The sequence below is a fragment of the Salmo trutta genome, chromosome 5, assembly GCF_901001165.1.
Source record: "Salmo trutta chromosome 5, fSalTru1.1, whole genome shotgun sequence".
Classification (NCBI taxonomy): Eukaryota; Metazoa; Chordata; class Actinopteri; order Salmoniformes; family Salmonidae; genus Salmo; species Salmo trutta.
This window is the reverse complement of record NC_042961.1, coordinates 10,283,050-10,302,345: the sequence shown is the minus strand read 5'-3', so window position 1 is coordinate 10,302,345 and position 19,296 is coordinate 10,283,050. Positions and strand designations below refer to the sequence as shown.

General features: G+C 45.2%; 1 protein-coding gene across 2 annotated transcripts in view; it reads right to left on the bottom strand.

Moving 5' to 3' along the window:
* LOC115193640 (spectrin beta chain, non-erythrocytic 1) overlaps positions 1-19,296 on the bottom strand; it is a 133,847-nt gene that overhangs the window by 78,066 nt on the left and 36,485 nt on the right. The window contains exon 1 of one of the 2 annotated variants that reach the window (XM_029752479.1): positions 5,051-5,650. The exons of the other annotated variant lie outside the window; for it this stretch is intronic. Within the exon in view, the coding sequence (XP_029608339.1) occupies positions 5,051-5,255 (205 nt within the window). The 5' untranslated portion in view covers positions 5,256-5,650. Of the gene's footprint in view, positions 1-5,050; positions 5,651-19,296 lie in introns of those variants that run through there. 2 annotated transcript variants of the gene reach the window in all.

Here is a 19,296-nt window from a genome sequence, read left to right as displayed (position 1 = left end):
GGTCACTCCAGTTCAAGTGTTCAGCAGTCTGATGAAACGGTCTCTGAGCCTGTTGGTATCAGACCTGATGGTCCAATACAGTCTGCCCGACAGTAAGGGAGAGAACAGCTCTTGGCTGGGGTGTGTGGGGTCCTTGATGCTGGGGGCCTTCATCACAGTTTAGAGTAGATGTCCTGGGTGGGTGGGAGCAGGGGTGTACTATCGTCCTGGCAGTGCTTTATCTTAAGACGCTGTGTTCAATTTCAGTGTTTTACTGTAAAATAAAAAAATAAACTAAGTTATGCAAAGATCCAATCTAAAATGTCAGAGGGTGTGTACGTGGGTATTTGCACAGGAAACTGAAAACCGGCACATCTCAACTAGAAGCAGGGACACCCCACTGTCCAAAACCGCTCCAAAACACACTGAGGGCCAAGCAGGCCTTTGACAACCAATTACATCTGACAATACTGATACCATCTCAATCCAGGCCTTCCAATGAGCTTTGCTCCTTTTCTGTTGCCTGGGTTGTTTCCTCTCTTGATAGCTGAATGAGTCTGCCTGTCATCTCAGCATTCCTAGTCAGTGTCACTCCACTCCCAATGATAACAGTCTGAGCCACACTGCATTGGCCTGGAGTTGATGGGCCAATGCGACCTCCTTTGTCAGGGGGATCTGGAGTCCCCTGATGGGGTTTAGGGGGTTCCACGCAGTGTGGCTCAAGGGGAGTAAGTCAGTCTCCTATAAGGCAGATATGGCCTCTGACATGGCCCTCACTCTATTCAACCAGTGTCTCACCCTGTGGACTTTCTCCAAATCGGAGCGAGTTGGAGCCAAGAGCAGAACAGAGGGTCATTGAGGCGGTTGGTTGACTGTTGGCTCAGGCTGGACTCTGCTCTACTGCTGGCCAAAAGCAGCTTTTTAGATCAGATCCCTCCTGACGCTGGCTACCAAGGCCTGTGCCTGGCAAGCTTTCTGCTAGACCTGATGGGTCTGTTGAGACAGTCCCAGACAGGGAAGTGTAGCCTGGCCTCGAACGGCCTGCTGAAGCTGACTAGCATCCATTGGCCACTTAACGCTCTTGAACAGAGTTTGGACTTTGTCCTTGTGTACAATTACAATCAAGTATTTGTGCAATGCTGTTCTCGGGGCAGCCGTTAGGGACTGGGGACATAATATTATTATGTAGGCTACAGTGTGATAATAGGGCCTTGGGGTTATCACATCCACAGAGAACAATAGAAAGTCATCTGGGGAAGAGTTGACGCCTATCCAGTTCAAGGAAACGTCTGCTCTATCTATGATCACACAAATATCTTGATTAATGGTTTAGCCGAGCTTATCTAAGAGTGTCCCTACCATACATGTCCTCAACTACATTCCTCTGATATACCAACATCACATGGTCTCATTCCTGTGACATACCCAGGCACCTGCCTACATTCCTCAAATGGCACAGCTCCAAAACCACACAGGTAGGCTACACTTATTTGATAGCTGTACCTAAACTGAACCTGTAGGCCTGTACAGTGTAGCCATGCCAACCTGAACCTGTAGGCCTGTACAGTGTAACTATGCCAACCTGAACCTGTAGGCCTATACAGTGTAACTTTGACTACCTCACACCCATCTGGTGACCTTACGTTTGATATTCATAAAGTCTACAGCCCTTTAGAGCATTTGAGGTTTTTCTTCCCTCCCAGAAGACTTATGACTATCCACACTCACTTTGTATGTTGCCAAATGTCTGTCATTTCCTCTAGCGCCAGTACTTTCACTGCCAGACAGACGTATGAGGTCATATGATGGATAGAGAGATCAATTCAATGCAAGCATCAGCAGCATTGGGTTTTTCTAGCTCATGTCTGATAAACTCAGCCTCCGTCATTGCTGTCTGTTATTTATGGACCTGCTGGTGGCCATTTTGAAATGAAGTTCTTAGAATGGCAAAGACCGGAGTCTTCCTGTTCTGAGAAATCAATCATTAAGACCTTTTGGGAGGCCTGACGTGTCATCGGGTTGCCATTAGTTTTTCTCTGGCACTCCCTAACCTTCAGCACAGCTCCAGGAAATGCAGGATTTACACTTTCCACCAAGCTCATGTTACACCATCCTTCAGGGAGCAGAACTGTGGCACTATGGCCTCCCAGTCCTTCCATCCCTACACAACCACCAAGGACATAAGACTTCTGGTGTAGTGTGAAATCTGAAGACATACTGTACTGCCACCTGAAATATGTTCTGCCACCTGAAATATGTTCTGCCACCTGAAATAATGTATGTGCTACCACAGGTAAAACACTTGACCTGACAGATACTGTTTTTCATTAGAGTAGCATTGCGGCACAAGTAACACCAGAATAGGAACTAACAGCATCTTCATCACTTCGATATACAGTACAATCAAAGCAGCACAACAGGCATGGCTCTCCACTGTGCCATTGTTTGCCTTGCGCTGGGAATGCAGCAATGATTGGCACTTTAATAAAAGATGCCAACTTCCTTCCTCTTCCACCCTGTCATCCATTTCAATAGTTGGTTATTCATTCATCATGACCCTGACAGCACATGGGGGTGGTGTAGTCTGTCTGTGGCATTACCAGGCTGATAATGCTATTTAGGAGTGGTTTCACTGAACTGACACATTTAGCGCCAAGCAATCTTTTCAGTGAGGCACTAGAGCTGACCCAGAGCCCCCTACTAATGGACTGGCCCCAGAAACCAAACCAACATTTTAAATCGGTACCTTCAAGTCCAGTGCTAAACACCGAAGTGGGTACACACAGAGCGCTTATCATGAGCTAGTGTTCTCCATGCTGAACGCAGACACAAATATGTAGCCAAACGGGACAGTTGTTAATTGGGTTAGCACCCTTCTGTGAACTACAGAGAAAGCTAATGCAAAAGTCCAATAAGCGACAGACCAAATCTGCCACATTTCAACACTATCTCAGCCTTGCCACAATACTTTGGCGGTGTACCTCCCCTGTCCCATATCTCTGTGTGGAGTGAAAGATTCCGTGCTGTCAGAGATGCAGTGATTCATATTAAAATCAGGGGACACTCAGTCTCACGATGACAACGGCTCGTAAAAGTCATGGGTTCCATAGGGTGTCTGAGGAGGTCCAGAGGCCTCAGGTCTGTCACTAGCATGCTAATGAAACCACAGCGTGAAGGGACTGACAGCAACATGCATCATTCTCTAACACCTCATCTCAAACATATTTTACTATGTAAGCTAATAAAGTATCTTCTCATAAATAATATCCCTCATTCATTCCCTGGCGTCTGCAATGATTTGTGTGTGTATTCATACTGTACATGGTGTTTGCATGAGACTGTCAATCAATCAAATGTATTTATAAAGCCCGTTTTATGTCAACAGATGACAAAGTGCGATACAGAAACCCAGTCTAAACCCCCAAGCAGCAAGCAATGCAGATGAAGAAGCACAGTGGCTAGGAAAAATTCCCTAGGAATCCAGAACCTAGGAGAAACCTCGAGAGGAATCAGGCTCTGAGGGGTGGCCAGTCCTCTTCTGGCTGTGCCGTCAAGTGTGTTCTGTGTTTGTGTGTGTCGCGCTCTGCTCTGAACATCTGTCTCCTGCTCCACCCAGTGCCTCATGTTAGCTCCTGTTGTGACCTCCTGGTGCGTCATAGCTCTGCGCACAAGACAACTAACTTTCCCCCAGGTCGTTGCTGCAAATGAGAGGGTATTCTTAGTCAACTCACCTGGTTAAATAAAGAATAAGCCATCCAAGCCCATAGGACCTGAGTCAACAAACAGAAAGCGCCAGAGAGAACAGATGCTCTTATAGGCTGTGTTTGTATTATTCTCTGAGACACGACTTCTATCTCAGCAAACTTGGGTGCTGGAAGTCAAATCAAATTGTATTTGTCACATGCGCCGAATACAACAGTATTCACTTACAAGTCCTTAACCAACAATGCAGTTGTAAGAAAATAGAGTTCAGAAAATATTTACTAACTAAACCACATTTTTAAGTCACAATAAAATAACAATGATGAGGCTATATACAGGGGGTACCGGTACCGAGTCAATGTGCGGGGGTACAGGTTAGATGAGGTAATTTGTACATGTAGGTAGGGGTAAAGTGACTATGCATAGATAAGAGAGTCCACTTTGTTCTTTAGGTTTTGCATATAAGAAGGGGAACAAGAGCAGCACTGACAGACCCAAACACACTTCAATGAGCAGGCAGGGCTGTGGCATGCAGGCAGACTGCACGGGACAGAGAGAGGCTCAGATGCTCTTCCCTCTGTTGGGAGCATGCTCAGTGGAGTGTGCTCATCAAAGCCCTCTTTCAACCTCTAATGTGATGCAAAACAAGGCAACACGAGACTCCCCGTCTGGTTTACAGCTCCAAAACATACCATCTAACACGGAGCAATGCTAGGGCTCTCCTACACTGTCAAATAGTTCCACAACACCGTCTAACATGGCACGATGCTATTGCTCTCCTCCTCCAGCACAATGCTGCTTACAAAGCCCCTCCCACTCCTCTGTTCTGCCATTGTTGTCTTGGAACAGCCAATAGCTACAGCCATGTTGTTTGGTGTTTTGGGGAGCGCTACGGTAGAGAGTTGAAGATTAGTGTTGAGAAGGGGGTGGGTACGGTCTCGTCTGAAAGGCACATTTTTAAAATGGCTCTTTCCTTCCTGATTTTTTCCCTCCGTGGTCTCCCTAAAAAGGTGTCTCTTTACACATGTAGCTGTCACCCAGTCCTCTTCTCTTCCCTCCCTGCACTACCTCATCAATATTTCATTAGGTGCTGGAGCACGTCCGTCATTACCTCATGATCTCGGAGAGCTCTTCCTCTCCCGCTCAGTGAATTAAGGAGGATGCTGGGACCTCCTATCAGACAGACAACACAAAGTCCCCGTCATCCTGAAATTTACAAGTGCTTCACCTGCCACCATGAAATCCCACATCTTTACGAGCCTGATACTACAGAGCCTGCCGCTTGTTCATCCACTAACGTTAGCATGCATAGCAACGCTGGACAACACAGCCCTGGGATCTGCTCTGCCTTCCTCCCTGCTAGTCTTACCTTGCAGCTGCTTAAAGCGGCCCTCCAGCTGGTTGTAGTTGAAGGCAGCCTGTTTGGCGGAGTAGCCCGGATCAGGGCCAGGGCTGGAAGCTAGAGAGGGGCCAGGCCCAGAAGAAGGGGACAGGGCCCCTGGGGAGTGGGACCCTGGAGAGAGATGCCCTGGGGACAAGGGGCCAGGCATACTGGTCGCCCTCTGTAGCTCCATCAGTCCAGTAGAAAATAAAAGGGCTGGGGAAAGTGGAGTGAAGAGGGGTTCACTGGTCCCCCCCTTCTAAAATATAAAATGTCCAGTGGTGGCTGAGATGTAAGAGGTTAGCTGGAAAAGTCCCTCTGGGGGTGATCCTGCAGCAGTCAGCCCCGGGGTGAAATGCTGGCTCAACAGCACCGCAGCATCACGCTTGCTTCAGACTTCTTTCCTCCCATCCACCATCATCCCCCCATCCTCACACAGCACAAGCAGGCTGCCGACACTCCAACATGCACAATGAGAAAGATAGTGCTGCGCTCCAATGTGGTAAAAGCCACAGAGATGGGAAGAGAGACACACTGATTCAGAGAATGCACGCTGGACTCTGTACTCCTGCAATGAGCGGAAGACTGCTCAAACACTGCACACCTTTCAAACCTTAGGGAGGGGTGGGAGGAGCCAGCAGCCTGGAATTTCTTTAGCAGCCACTCACAGCCCTTGTGTTTAGTGGTGATGTCACAGCAGCATTACCATAAGGGGGAGTGGGAGGGAAAGAGGAGCAGAGGGCTGTACCAAATGGAAAGGGGGAGACTTGGCCGAGACCTTCCCCATTTCTAAGCACATTCGTAATATCAAGAGACAAAGCAGTCCATATTTCATTGAATCATAGATAATCATGCTAAAAAAATGACTTCCTGACTGTGTCCTGCCAACACGTCCTGTTAGAGTTCACGGTAAAGCGCCTCCCCCTCCGTCTCACACGAGTGTGTGGACCTCACTAAAACTTTTGAACGGCCATACAAAACCGGAAGAATTAGCTCTGTGTAATAATATCCTAGACAGTGAACAGGCCTCTCCAGTCCTTTCCTCTCCATTATTTAGCCATGTAGTCCACCTGACCCACCGCTTGAAGTGAGGGGTTATTGCACAAAATTGAGACTTTTATTGATCTGAAAAACAATCCATTTCCATTTGCTTGGCTCTTCCTCTGACAAGAATGGACATCTATAGTTGTTAGACTAGTCCAACAGCACAATGCTCCCACCCATCTGAAACCTCTTTGCGGAAAGCCCCCCTTAAATATATTTCAAAGCTGGTCTTTCTCAAATTCCAGGCATTTTATGGTATGAGATTTCATCAGCTTTAAAATGGAAGGCATGGCTTTGGGGGGGACAAAACGTTTTCTACTCCCCAAAGCTCATGCGAATTCCCCCTAGCTGGCCCATTACTCCTGGCTATTTATACTGTAATATATCTAAACACCGCTGCTGGTTTTCACAGGGCAGTCAGCCTAACGTGACTACATACACCGAAAACAGTTCCAGGTTAGGGCCCAGTCAGTCTGACATGGCATGGCTTTGGCCTAGTGACTGCTCTTCTGTTGTATCACTTCTCTCTATAAATCACCTCTTCACAGGTCTGTGTTGTTCTTTGGGACCAGAGGGAATACATGAGAAATCTGTAGTTAAGTTGGCGGAGAATGGCGCTTGCAAAGCCTGGATAGGTGGTTTCGATTCCCGGGACCACCCATAAGTTAAATGTATGACTAAGTAGTTTTGGATACGTATCTGCTAAATGCTTGACTGGTTACCCAATGATGAACTGCATCGAATTTTGCGTCTGGATCAGGAAAGTTTCCTCTGACGTCCTCTACAAACCAGAATGTTGAATACAATTATATTTGAACGTACTTTACTATTTGTCTGTGCGGTTGGTCCTTTTGGCGGTAGGAATGTGAGACAATATAGCCACAGGAAAGTACAATAACATCAACTTTTCAAACCACTGGTTGTGAGTTCAGATTTGTATCACCTGAAGCATGAGAACAAGATAAAAATACATGCAGGAAACGCATGACGAGCTCCTGCAAGTGTTTACATGGTTCTGGCATGCTTCAGGTGATACGAATCTGAACTCACAACCAGTGGTTTGAAAAGTTGATGTTATTGTACTTTCCTGTGGCTATATTGTCTCACATTCCTACCGCCAAAAGGACCAACAGCACAGACTACCGTTAAAGTACGTTCAAATATTAACTTTATGGCTTGTAGAGGTCGCGAGAGGAAACTTTCCTGATTCAAAACGCTCATTTCTGCCCAACGTAGAATTCAATTCAACGTTGGGTAACCAGGCAACTAAATGGATATTATTATGTGTATTGAAAGTTGGGTGAGTGGGTTCTCTCTGTGCTGTGAGGAATGAGTGTGTGAGGTAAATGCAGGGGCCCCAACTTTCACTGGGGTCGACATGTCCCCCCACCCCACATTCTGAAATTGCATTTTTGTCCCACCCAGTTTTTGTCCCACCAAGTTTTATCATTGGAATGTAATACAAAATGAGGCACGGTGTGCTTTAGGACCACAACCAAAGTTGCGCCCCTGGGTAAATGTATGGTGATAGCTGAATGAGCAAGGTAAGCATGAGCAGTGATAGGTGGTGGTTTTTAGTAGTCAATACTGAAGTGAAAGAAAGCTGCATGTGAAGGGAAAACAGTATGGACCGAATGAAAAACTCCTCTATATGAGCTGCCCCAATTTCCTGTGTGGTCGGAGCACAAATCACAAGGCCTCCTCGCGAATCCCCTTTGGAGAGCCTCTGTTCCACACAAACACACTATTCATTCAGTAAAACAACATCCCTCTCCACTGTTTAACATAAATACTCTCTCATTTAAAATACCATAACCCTCATCCGAAACCATTTCTATATTATCTAATTAACGCATTCAAAAGCAATGTCTCAATGACTTACTATTAGGGAGAAGAGGCAATTGATTCAGGACTCAAATCAAGCTGGGCATAATTTTTTTATTTATAAAATAAAAAAATAAAAATAAAAAAGTTTGAGGCACCCCCACGGTCCGCACAATAAATACATTTTAAAAATCCATCCTAATCCGTCTTAAGCTTGCATGGGCACGGACGCTCCAGATGTTTTCGTGAGAAGACAGATTTTCGGTATGTCTCCTGGTCTGACAAACACCGCTGTAGCTCAGACACCATTCACCGCATCCGCGTCAGCATCATCTGCGTCAGCAGCATCCGCGTCAGCATCCGCGGTGGAAGGTGTCCGAGCTACAGCGGTGTTTGTCAGACCAGGAGACATACCGAAAATCTGTCTTCTCACGAAAACATCTGGAGCATTCGAGCCGTTTAGGCTACACTCTAAATATGATATTCACAAACACTATGGTGTTCTCCGTTTTTCTCTACGACTCCCGAAAGGGCAGAAAAATGTATGTAAGTGAATAGGGCATTTCCACGTAAAGGTATAAGGGTAATTCCACTATAATTTTTTTTTGATTTCTTATATCTCTCTCAGATATAGGTCAGACACTTCAAAATATTTTTTTACCATGTTTTTCGATGTATGAATCAGTTATTCAATGCACTTCTATGGGCTAATAGTAGAAAGGCCAAATTCAATGTTTTATCAAATGTATAAAAATAAAATGTGTATTTACAAGGGTCCTAAAATTCTAAATCAAAATAGCTAAATGACCATCTTAAAACAATTCCATACTTCGTTACATTTGAGTCATTTAGTATACGCTCTTATCCAGAGCGACTTACACAAGCAATTTGGGTTAAGTGGTTTGCTCACGGGCACATAGATTTTTCACCTAGTCGTTTTTGGGATTTGAACCAGCGATCATTCGGTTACTGGCCCAACGCTCTTAAATCGCTAGGCTACCTGCCGCCCCTGTTAGCTTGATAGAAACCCAGTCCTGGGCACTTAGACTATTGAGGGATACAATTTGCATTTCTTTAGTAATAAAGACAAGTGCTGCTGATAACATGCCAATGTTGTCGAGGCAGAGGACATGTACGTGTAGGCCATGTAGCTGATACTGTCTGGACAAAATGATTATGGCTTGTCAGACTATTGTTGGCGGATGCTGGAATTATGGAATTATTTTTAATCAACGTGCAAAGGTAACCTACTTTTTGAAGTGATTTGTTTGACAAATTTGATGAAAACATCATGACTGGTTGTGTTCATGGCAGATTAAAAGGTGAATTTTTTTTTACAGTTAAATAGCATGTCTTTACTATAAATCCCATAGACACATTTTTAGGAGGGGTGCAACTGGCAGGTCTCAGACTGGCCTCTGCCTAGGGCCTCCAAATCACTAAGTCTGCCCCTGCTCACTACTTATAATACAATGTCCCATGAGGATGTTCTGAATGCTTCACAAAGAACATCCTGTGGTTTAAGATTCAGTTTCCCCCCTCTCTTCGATTGAGAAAGGGAGGAGGATGGGGGTCCATATGGTTTGAGTCATAAGCCTCCAGCCAGGAGAGCGAACCAGTGAAATATCACTTGACAGCCACCGTCTCTGGTATGTGCTACACTAGTCATGCCTCTCCAGCCATTGTACTGAAATCCACAAGGACAAAAGGGGAAACAATGGCATACAAGCTGCGACAAAACTAAAGATGCCAAAGTCAATGAACCAATGTGTTAGTCGATAAGAGCCATCCTTTTGCTTTTCTGAAAACTCAACACTACCCTAAAGCTTGTACACCAGAGAGCTGTACAAAAAAATCAAAAATACAGGCACTCTGCATTAGTGATGGGGGGAAATCTATAGTTGCCCATCATAATATTATTTGGACAATGTTATATAGATACTTTGACTCCAAGTATCTTTTTTCTTTTGCTAGGTAGCTTTCGCTAGTGCTAGTTGGCTGTACCTGCACCAAAACTCCAGTTTGTTTCATCCTATAGCTTGTTCTCCATCTTCTTTTTAAATAGTGAGCCATCATGTTTTTAGCAACTTTTATTTCCGTGAAGGATCAAAACACGTTTTCTCATGCTATTGTCTCTCTGCAGCAGACAAAGAGTGAGCAATATGCTTGTAACAGCAAATCACAATAAAAAATAAAATCACAGTATTGAATAGCAATGCATATATAATCGTGAGAATCGCAATATCTGCACCTAAGTATCGCTATAATATTGTATCGTGAGGTCCCTGGCATTTCCCAGCCCTACTCCATAGGCCAAACAATCTATATTAGTAGCTAAATGGGGACAGCTATGACAGGTCCAGATGGTATGAAGCCTGCGGGTTGCCAAGACACCTGGCCCTGCTGGAATGGTCTTCACTGGGCTCCTCACTGATGCGTTACGGACACAAACCTGTAAAGCCATCGTGAAGAATTTCACAAGAGCACTCCGCTTCATCCCTGTCAAATTAGAATGACATTCTTGTGAGTTCAGTTCCTACCAGCGAGATTGATGAACATCTTTAAAAAAGAGCCAGAGACAGTCCACTTCACAGACATTCTCTTATATGTGGGACATGATACCCCCCCTCAGACCTGGGGAGACTGACCTGGTGGCTTCCTGTTTTAATGTGTAAATGTTGGAATGCAGAGAATGTTAGGGGGCACGGGGTGGATGGTCCGCAGTATAAAGAGTCTTTCAGATGAGAGGAGGCGCTGTCACGGCTGGTTTGAATTATTCACACATCTCGGCTGGGCCGGCCTTGCAGAATGTGGTGATGGTTTTTAAGAGCTCCTCTCTGCAGCCACTGCTGTGACCTCAGCGTTGGTTATTCCTGGACCCTTCAGGGTAAAGTAGAACCACATTTCCAGAAACAGCAGGGATACTGCCAAGGTTCCAAACGGGTCAATACACACAAATGGGAAGTGTGTAAACAAACACACTGACTGGAAACAAACAAATGCTGGGGGTTGTGTCCCAGGCTGCAAAGATTCTTCATGACATTATTTACCCCGCACAGACATTCACATATACACACAAACCTCTTGGCTGTATGCTCATACTAGGACTGTGAAGGTCTTGGAATTTGAGGTTAGGGTAATTGGCCAGGCGAATGGGGAGGTCACAATTCTGTTTGTACACTTGTTTACATGGATATGCTTCTTAATAATAACCTATTCGAAAACAAGACATTACACTAAGTTATTATCATGGCATTTCATTATTATACAGGTTATTACTTATAAAATATTAAATCAACAAATTAAGAATTGCCAGATTGGAGAGGATCTGTCGCATTTTTGTACTGACAGCATTAACGGAGTCAAAATAAAGAGATATGGCTACCTTGTCTGTTGGCTTTTCTACATATCATTATTTTAAAAAATAAAGAAAGATCCCATTGACACACACAACCAATGAAATGAAGTCCGATGGGTTTTCACCCACTTTTCCCGAAATATTTGCATAGCGTCCCAAATGCTGCTGCTGCGGTCATTCGATGGCAGTGGCATTGGAATATGTTCTTCAAAGAGAGTTCACCGTAATGAGATAAGGTAACCAAAGCTAATGAAAACAGGCCTTTTACCAGAATAAATTCAGACAGGCGACTTTAGGAAACTTTCTGAATGGACATATAGGCCTATAGAGAGAATCAGCACGCACGCACGCACGCACGCACACACGCACACACACACACGCGCGCGCGTAATCAAAGCCACCAGCGTATGTCAAACACAAGCAAATATTTCTCCCTTCCTTAAAACGTATTCAAAAACCTAGGCCTACCTTAGGCTTTCTGAAAGTGGGCAATACGATAATGAATTGACAAGGAATGTATGGAGGGGAGAGATATGCTATTAGTATTAAGATGAAACTGATAAATCATTCAAATAGAAACAAATAGCCTACACGCAACATGGCATACACTATTTATTAGCGACGCTGATTATTGAGGGGAATATATTTTTTAGACTCTGAGGAACTATTATAATTCGAATGAATGTTTAAAAAAATAAAATCATTCAAATAGAAACAAATAGCCTACACGCAACATGGCATACACTATTTATTAGCGACGCTGATTATTGAGGGGAATATATTTTTTAGACTCTGAGGAACTATTATAATTCGAATGAATGTTTAAAAAAATATAATAAATAAATAAATAAATAAATAAATAATAATAATAATAATAATAATAAATATATATATATATATATATACATACATACATACACACTGTAATGAGGTGACAAAAAAAAATAAATGACTGAGAAGCCCAGCTGGGCAACTTCCTACATTTGCGGGAAGCAGACCAGGTATTTTTATACGTGTTCAGGCGTGCGCGCTCCGTCAACATTAACAGGACAGAGAAACCAGACAACATGCTCATTGCTCATATGGAACATGTAAATGGTGGTATGAGATAAACCAAAACGTGTTTCTCATAAGTGTAGCAGGTTGTCCACTCCGAGGATGAGAACTGTAAATTACAAATTAATACATGAATTAACAGAAATGTATGTAACCAAATGACAGGGATCGAAGGTAAATGGCCTCTTTTACAAAAGGTAGGCATGGGCCTTCATTAAAGTGGATTGCGGGTGACACTATATAGCCTAGGCTACTCTTCTACGTTGCGGGGATAGGAGGGTGGCAATTGTGTTCGTCTAGAGTTGGGAAGCATACCAGCCAGGACCGGGCCTGATCAGCGTTGATTAGACATATTTTAAGAAATTATACCATGCCAGGTTGGAGAGGATTGTATCATTGTCCATTTGACAAAACATTAGTGCATTATAAGCCTCGGAGCCAGAATAACCTTATCGACTGCTGTTGAGAAATTAGCAGCGAGACGCATCCAACCTTTTTAAAAATACCTATGCATTTATTAGTAAGCAATGAAAACGTGCATTGTATAAAAGAAAGCCCACAGGTTTTTACTGAAGTGTCATAATGCGCTCTATAGTGTAAGGAGATACAGATCTGTTTCCAAGGGGACCAGTCGAGTAGGCCCAAAGTGGTGTTACATTTCCCTACCTATCATATGAACACTGCGGAGGTGAACCACACCCGGTCATACGAACTCTTCAGGAGAAAACTAGCCTGGCGTCAGGAAGGGGCATCAGTTTACACCATGGATTTGGTTGGTTTATACAGACATGTTAGTCTGTTCAAGCACAAGACCTGGCACCGAAGTCATTCTGTATCCTTCAACAGCATGGTTTTAGTGTGGTGGCAGGGTGCGCTATGTACTGTACATCTAACCTTGACAGCAACATTTGAGATGATGTGGAATACATTTAAGTCACAATTACCCTTCAGAATGCCAAGACAATAGATGTTTTTCACCACACTGGTGAGCTCTCCACAACTAACAATTTAGGTGGCCACTGATCAATGTCAAAATTCCATTTAAAACTGCGGACATAAGCAGACAGGCACTGTGGTTCTGCCTAACTGATGAAAAAAGGGGCATGCACGTGTGAGTGATGTCACCTCCGTCAAGTGAAGCCAAAGGAGCAGAATGCCATTGCAACGCTAAACTCATATCTGACCAACAAATGCCCAGACAGAGAGAGACACAGAGAGACCCCCCAACACGGGGGACAGTAATTCTACCCCCCCCAACACGGGGGACAGTAATTCTACCCCCCCCAACACGGGGGACAGTAATTCTACCCCCCCCAACACGGGGGACAGTAATTCTACCCCCCCCCCCAACACGGGGGACAGTAATTCTACCCCCCCCAACACGGGAGACAGTAATTCTACCCCCCCAACACGGGGGACAGTAATTCTACCCCCCCCCCCCAACACGGGGGACAGTAATTCTACCCCCCCCCCCAACACGGGGGACAGTAATTCTACCCCCCCCCCAACACAGGGGACAGTAATTCTACCCCCCCCCCCCAACACAGGGGACAGTAATTCTACCCCCCCCCCCCCAACACAGGGGACAGTAATTCTACCCCCCCCCCCCAACACAGGGGACAGTAATTCTACCCCCCCCCCCCCCCAACACAGGGGACAGTAATTCTACCCCCCCCCCCCCAACACAGGGGACAGTAATTCTACCCCCCCCCCCCAACACAGGGGACAGTAATTCTACCCCCCCCCCAACACAGGGGACAGTAATTCTACCCCCCCCCAACACAGGGGACAGTAATTCTATCCCCCCCAACACAGGGGACAGTAATTCTATCCCCCCCAACACAGGGGACAGTAATTCTACCCCCCCTCCCCCAACACAGGGGACAGTAATTCTACCCCCCCTCCCCCAACACAGGGGACAGTAATTCTACCCCCCCTCCCCCAACACAGGGGACAGTAATTCTACCCCCCCCCCCCCAACACAGGGGACAGTAATTCTACCCCCCCTCCCCCAACACAGGGGACAGTAATTCTACCCCCCCCCAACACAGGGGACAGTAATTCTACCCCCCCCCCAACACAGGGGACAGTAATTCTACCCCCCCCCCCCCCAACACAGGGGACAGTAATTCTACCCCCCCCCCCAACACAGGGGACAGTAATTCTACCCCCCCCCCCAACACAGGGGACAGTAATTCTACCCCCCCCCAACACAGGGGACAGTAATTCTACCCCCCCCCAACACAGGGGACAGTAATTCTACCCCCCCCCCCAACACAGGGGACAGTAATTCTACCCCCCCCCCCCCAACACAGGGGACAGTAATTCTACCCCCCCCCCCCCAACACAGGGGACAGTAATTCTACCCCCCCCCCCCAACACAGGGGACAGTAATTCTACCCCCCCCCCCAACACAGGGGACAGTAATTCTACCCCCCCCCCAACACAGGGGACAGAAATTCTACCCCCCCCCCCCAACACAGGGGACAGTAATTCTACCCCCCCCCCCAACACAGGGGACAGTAATTCTACCCCCCCAACACAGGGGACAGTAATTCTACCCCCCCCCCCAACACAGGGGACAGTAATTCTACCCCCCCCCCCAACACAGGGGACAGTAATTCTACCCCCCCCTCAACACAGGGGACAGTAATTCTACCCCCCCCCAACACAGGGGACAGTAATTCTACCCCCCCCAACACAGGGGACAGTAATTCTACCCCCCAAACACAGGGGACAGTAATTCTACCCCCCAAACACAGGGGACAGTAATTCTACCCCCCCAACACAGGGGACAGTAATTCTACCCGCCAACACAGGGGACAGTAATTCTACCCGCCAACACAGGGGACAGTAATTCTACCCGCCAACACAGGGGACAGTAATTCTACCCCAATGTAACCGATGTGAAATGGCTAATTAGTTAGCGGTGGTGCGCGCTAATAGCGTTTCAATCAGTGACGTCACTCGCTCTGAGACCTGAAGTGGTTGTTCCCCTTGCGTTGCAAGGGTCGCGGCTTTTGTGGCGCGATGGGTAACGATGTTTCGTGGGTGTCAGTTGTTGATGTGCGCAGAGGGTCCCTGGTTCAAGCCCAGGTTGGGGCGAGGAAAGGGACAGAAGCTATACTGTTACACCAACACAGGGGACAGTAATACGACCAAAACAACTCACGTAACATGATAAACCGTGATATTAATAATACACATCAGACCTAATACAAATTATGCTATATATTATTCTATATAGTCTACAAAAGACAACTCAGACAGTGACAGAAGCGTATCTATGGGGATAAGAGAAAAGCAGGATATATGGACATATGGCCCAATAACAAGACAGCCATTACCATGAACAAAAGACCTACAACAAGGCCAACAGACGAAGAGCCGGAGAACCCATGTTGCGGTGCTGCAGTCCCCACCACCTCCTGCATATTTAAGAGGCAGGTGAATTATTTAATTAAGTGGAACACTAGCATATTAGCCTAGAAAACAGTGAACCATGGAACCCCAAAAACAAGCCTGCAGCTACTGGGTGGCAAGAGTAGAACACCTCAGCAGGGGCAGTATTCAGACCCTTTCACTTTTTCCACATTTTGTTACTGTTACAGGCTTATTGTAAAACTGATTAAATAAATGTTTTTCATCAATCTACACACAACACTCCATAATGACGAAGTGAAAACAAGTGTAGAAATGTTTGCGAATTTATTAAAAGTAAAAAACAGAAATACCTTATTTACAGTTGAAGTTGGAAGTTTACATACACCTTAGCCAAATATATTTAAACTCAGTTTCACAATTCCTGACATTTAATCCTAGTAAAAATGCCCTGTCTTAGGTCAGTTAGGATCACCACTTTATTATAAGAATGTGAAATGTCAGAATAATAGCAGAGAAAATGATTAATTCCAGCTTATTTCTTTCATCACATTCCCAGTGGGTCAGAAGTTTACATACACTCAATTAGTATTTGGTAGCATTGCCTTTAAATTGTTTAACTTGGATCAAACGTTTCAGGTAGCCTTCCACAAGCTTCCCACAGTAAGTTGGGTGAATTTTGTCCCATTCCTCCTGACAGAGCTGGTGTAACTGAGTCAGGTTTGCAGGCACACACTTTTTCAGGTCTGGCCACACATTTTCTATAGGATTGAGATCAGGACTTTGTGATGGCCACTCGAATACCATGACTGTTGTCCTTAAGCCATTTTGCCACAATTTTGGAAGTATGATTGGGGTCATTATCCATTTGGAAAACCCATTTGCAACCAAGCTTTAACTTCCTGATTGATGTCTTGAGATGTTGCTTCAATATCCACATACTTTTTCTGCCTCATGATGCCATCTATTTTGTAAGTGCACCAGTCCCTCCTGCAGCAAAGCACTCCCACAACATGATGCTGCCACCCCCGTGCTTCACGGTTGGGATGGTGTTCTTCAGCTTGCAAGCTTCCCCCTTTTTTCTCCAAACATAACCAGACTTGTGGAGGTATGCTATTTTTTTTCCTGAGATCTTGGCTGATTTATTTTGATTTTCCCATGATGTCAAGCAAAGAGGCACTGAGTTTGCCTTGAAATACATCCACAGGTACACCTCCAATTGACTCAAATGATATCAATTAGCCTATCAGAAGCTTCTAAAGCCATGACATAATTTTCTGGAATTTTCCAAACTGTTTAAAGGCACAGTCAACTTAGTGTATGTAAACTTCTGACCCACTGGAATTGTGAGTGAAATAATTTGTCTGTAAACAATTGTTGGAAAAATTACTTGTGTCATGTACAAAGTAGATGTCCTAAACGACTTGCCAAAACTATAGTTTGCTAACATGACATTTGTGGAGTGGTTGAAAAACAAGTATTAATGACTCCAACCTAAGTGTACGTAAACTTCCAACTTCAACTGTGCATAAGTATTCAGACTCTTTGCCATGAGACTTGAAATTGAGCACCGGTGCATCCTGTTTCCATTGATCATCCTTGAGATGTTTCTACAACTTGATTGTACCACACCTGCCATAAACGAAATTAATTGGACATGATTTGGAAAGGCACACACCTGTCTATGTAAGGTCCCACAGTTGACAGTGCATGTCAGAGAAAAACCAAGCCATGAGGTAGAAGGAATTGTCCATAGAACGTCAAGGCACATATCTGGGGAAGGGTACCAAAAAAATGTCTGCGGCATTGAAGGTCCTCAAGAACACAGTGGCCGCCATCATTCTTAAATGGAAGAAGTTGTGAACCACAAAGCCTCTTCCTAGAGCTGGCCGCCCAGGCAAACTGAGCAATCGGTGGAGAAGGGCCTTGGTTAGGGAGGCAACCAAGAAACCGATGGTCACTCTGACAGAGCTCCAGAGTTCCTCTGTGGAGATGGGAGAACCTTCCAGAAGGACAACCATCTCTGCAGCACTCCACCTATCAGTCAGGCCTTTATGGTAGAGTGGCCAGACGGAAGCCACTCCTCAGTAAAAGGCACATGACAGCCCGCTTGGAGTTCGCCAAAAGGCACCTAAAGGACTCTCAGACCATGAGAAACAAGATTCTCTGGTCTGATGAAACCAAGATTGAACTCCATGGCCTGAATGCCAAGCGCCACGTCTGGAGGAAACCTTGTACCATCCCTACGGTGAAGCATGGTGGTGGCAGAATAATGTTGTGGGGATGTTTTTCAGCGGCAGGGACTGGTAGACTAGTCAGGATTGAGGGAAAGATGAACGGAGCAAATTACAGAGAGATCCTTGATGAAAACCTGCTCCAGAGCGCTCAGGGCCTTAGACTGGGGTGAAGGTTCACCTTCCAACAGGACAATGACCCTAACCACACAGCCAAGACAACGCAGGAGTGGCTTCGAGACAAGTCTCTGAATGTCCTTGAGTGGCCCGGCCAGAGTCTGGACTTGAACCTGATCGAACATCTCTGGAGAGACCTGAAAATAGCTGTGCAACAATGCTCCCCATCCAACCTGACAGAGCTTGAGAGGGTCTGCAGAGAAGAATGGGAGATACAGATCTGCCAAGCTTGTAGCGTCATACAAGACTCAAGGCTGTGATCACTGCCAAAGGTGTTTCAACAAAGTACTGAGTAAAGGGTCTGAATACTTATGTAAATGTAATATTTCCTTTTTTTGCGTGTAGATTATAAAATTGTGTGTAGATTGTCACATTTTAGAGTATGTCTATAATGTAACAAAATTTGGAAAAACTCAAGGTCTGAATACTTACCAAAGGCGCTGTATACCGTAAGGATGTAAAGTAGGTGGACTCTTCATAATCTGGGTGAGCCAAAATTCTGGTTAGCATTAAGAGATAAGGGCATATTGGAACCACAACAGTGCCACATAGGTCCTAGGACAGGAAGATATGGCTTTACAATTGCCATTTTAGCTACAACACTTCATCTGTGTATAATTTATCTCCAACAATACCACAGGGCTTTGGGCTCTTCCTGTATGATATTATATTTATTTTCTCTACATCACAGATAAGATAGATCGAGAACTTGAACCCAGAGTTAATCTTCATTTTGCGTAATGAATTATTCCTCCTTAACGGCTATTCTGTAACTCTGTGTCCACCAATCCTCAAAGAAGCAGTGGTCACACTCACCACAATGACATTAAAAAGAGTAACGATCCCAATTAACAAGCAGGAATACAGCTTAATCTTATATTACACAGCAACGTCATCGAATTGGTTCAACAGTAGCCAGAGGATAGCCTTAGTCCAGCCTGACCCCATGATGAAGTAGTATACTGTAGTATACCATTTATGGAATAGAAGCAGCTTGTGGGGTGTCAGTGCTTTCCCCTAGCGTTTAGTTAGTCTATGACCAGACAGTAGGATGGAAGGAGGAGACAGAGTTGCTTTTCACACTACTGAGCCGAGTCAATCTGTACTAAATTTGTCTGGTTATGTATTCACAGTAGTTGCTGGAACAGTGCTGGAAAGGA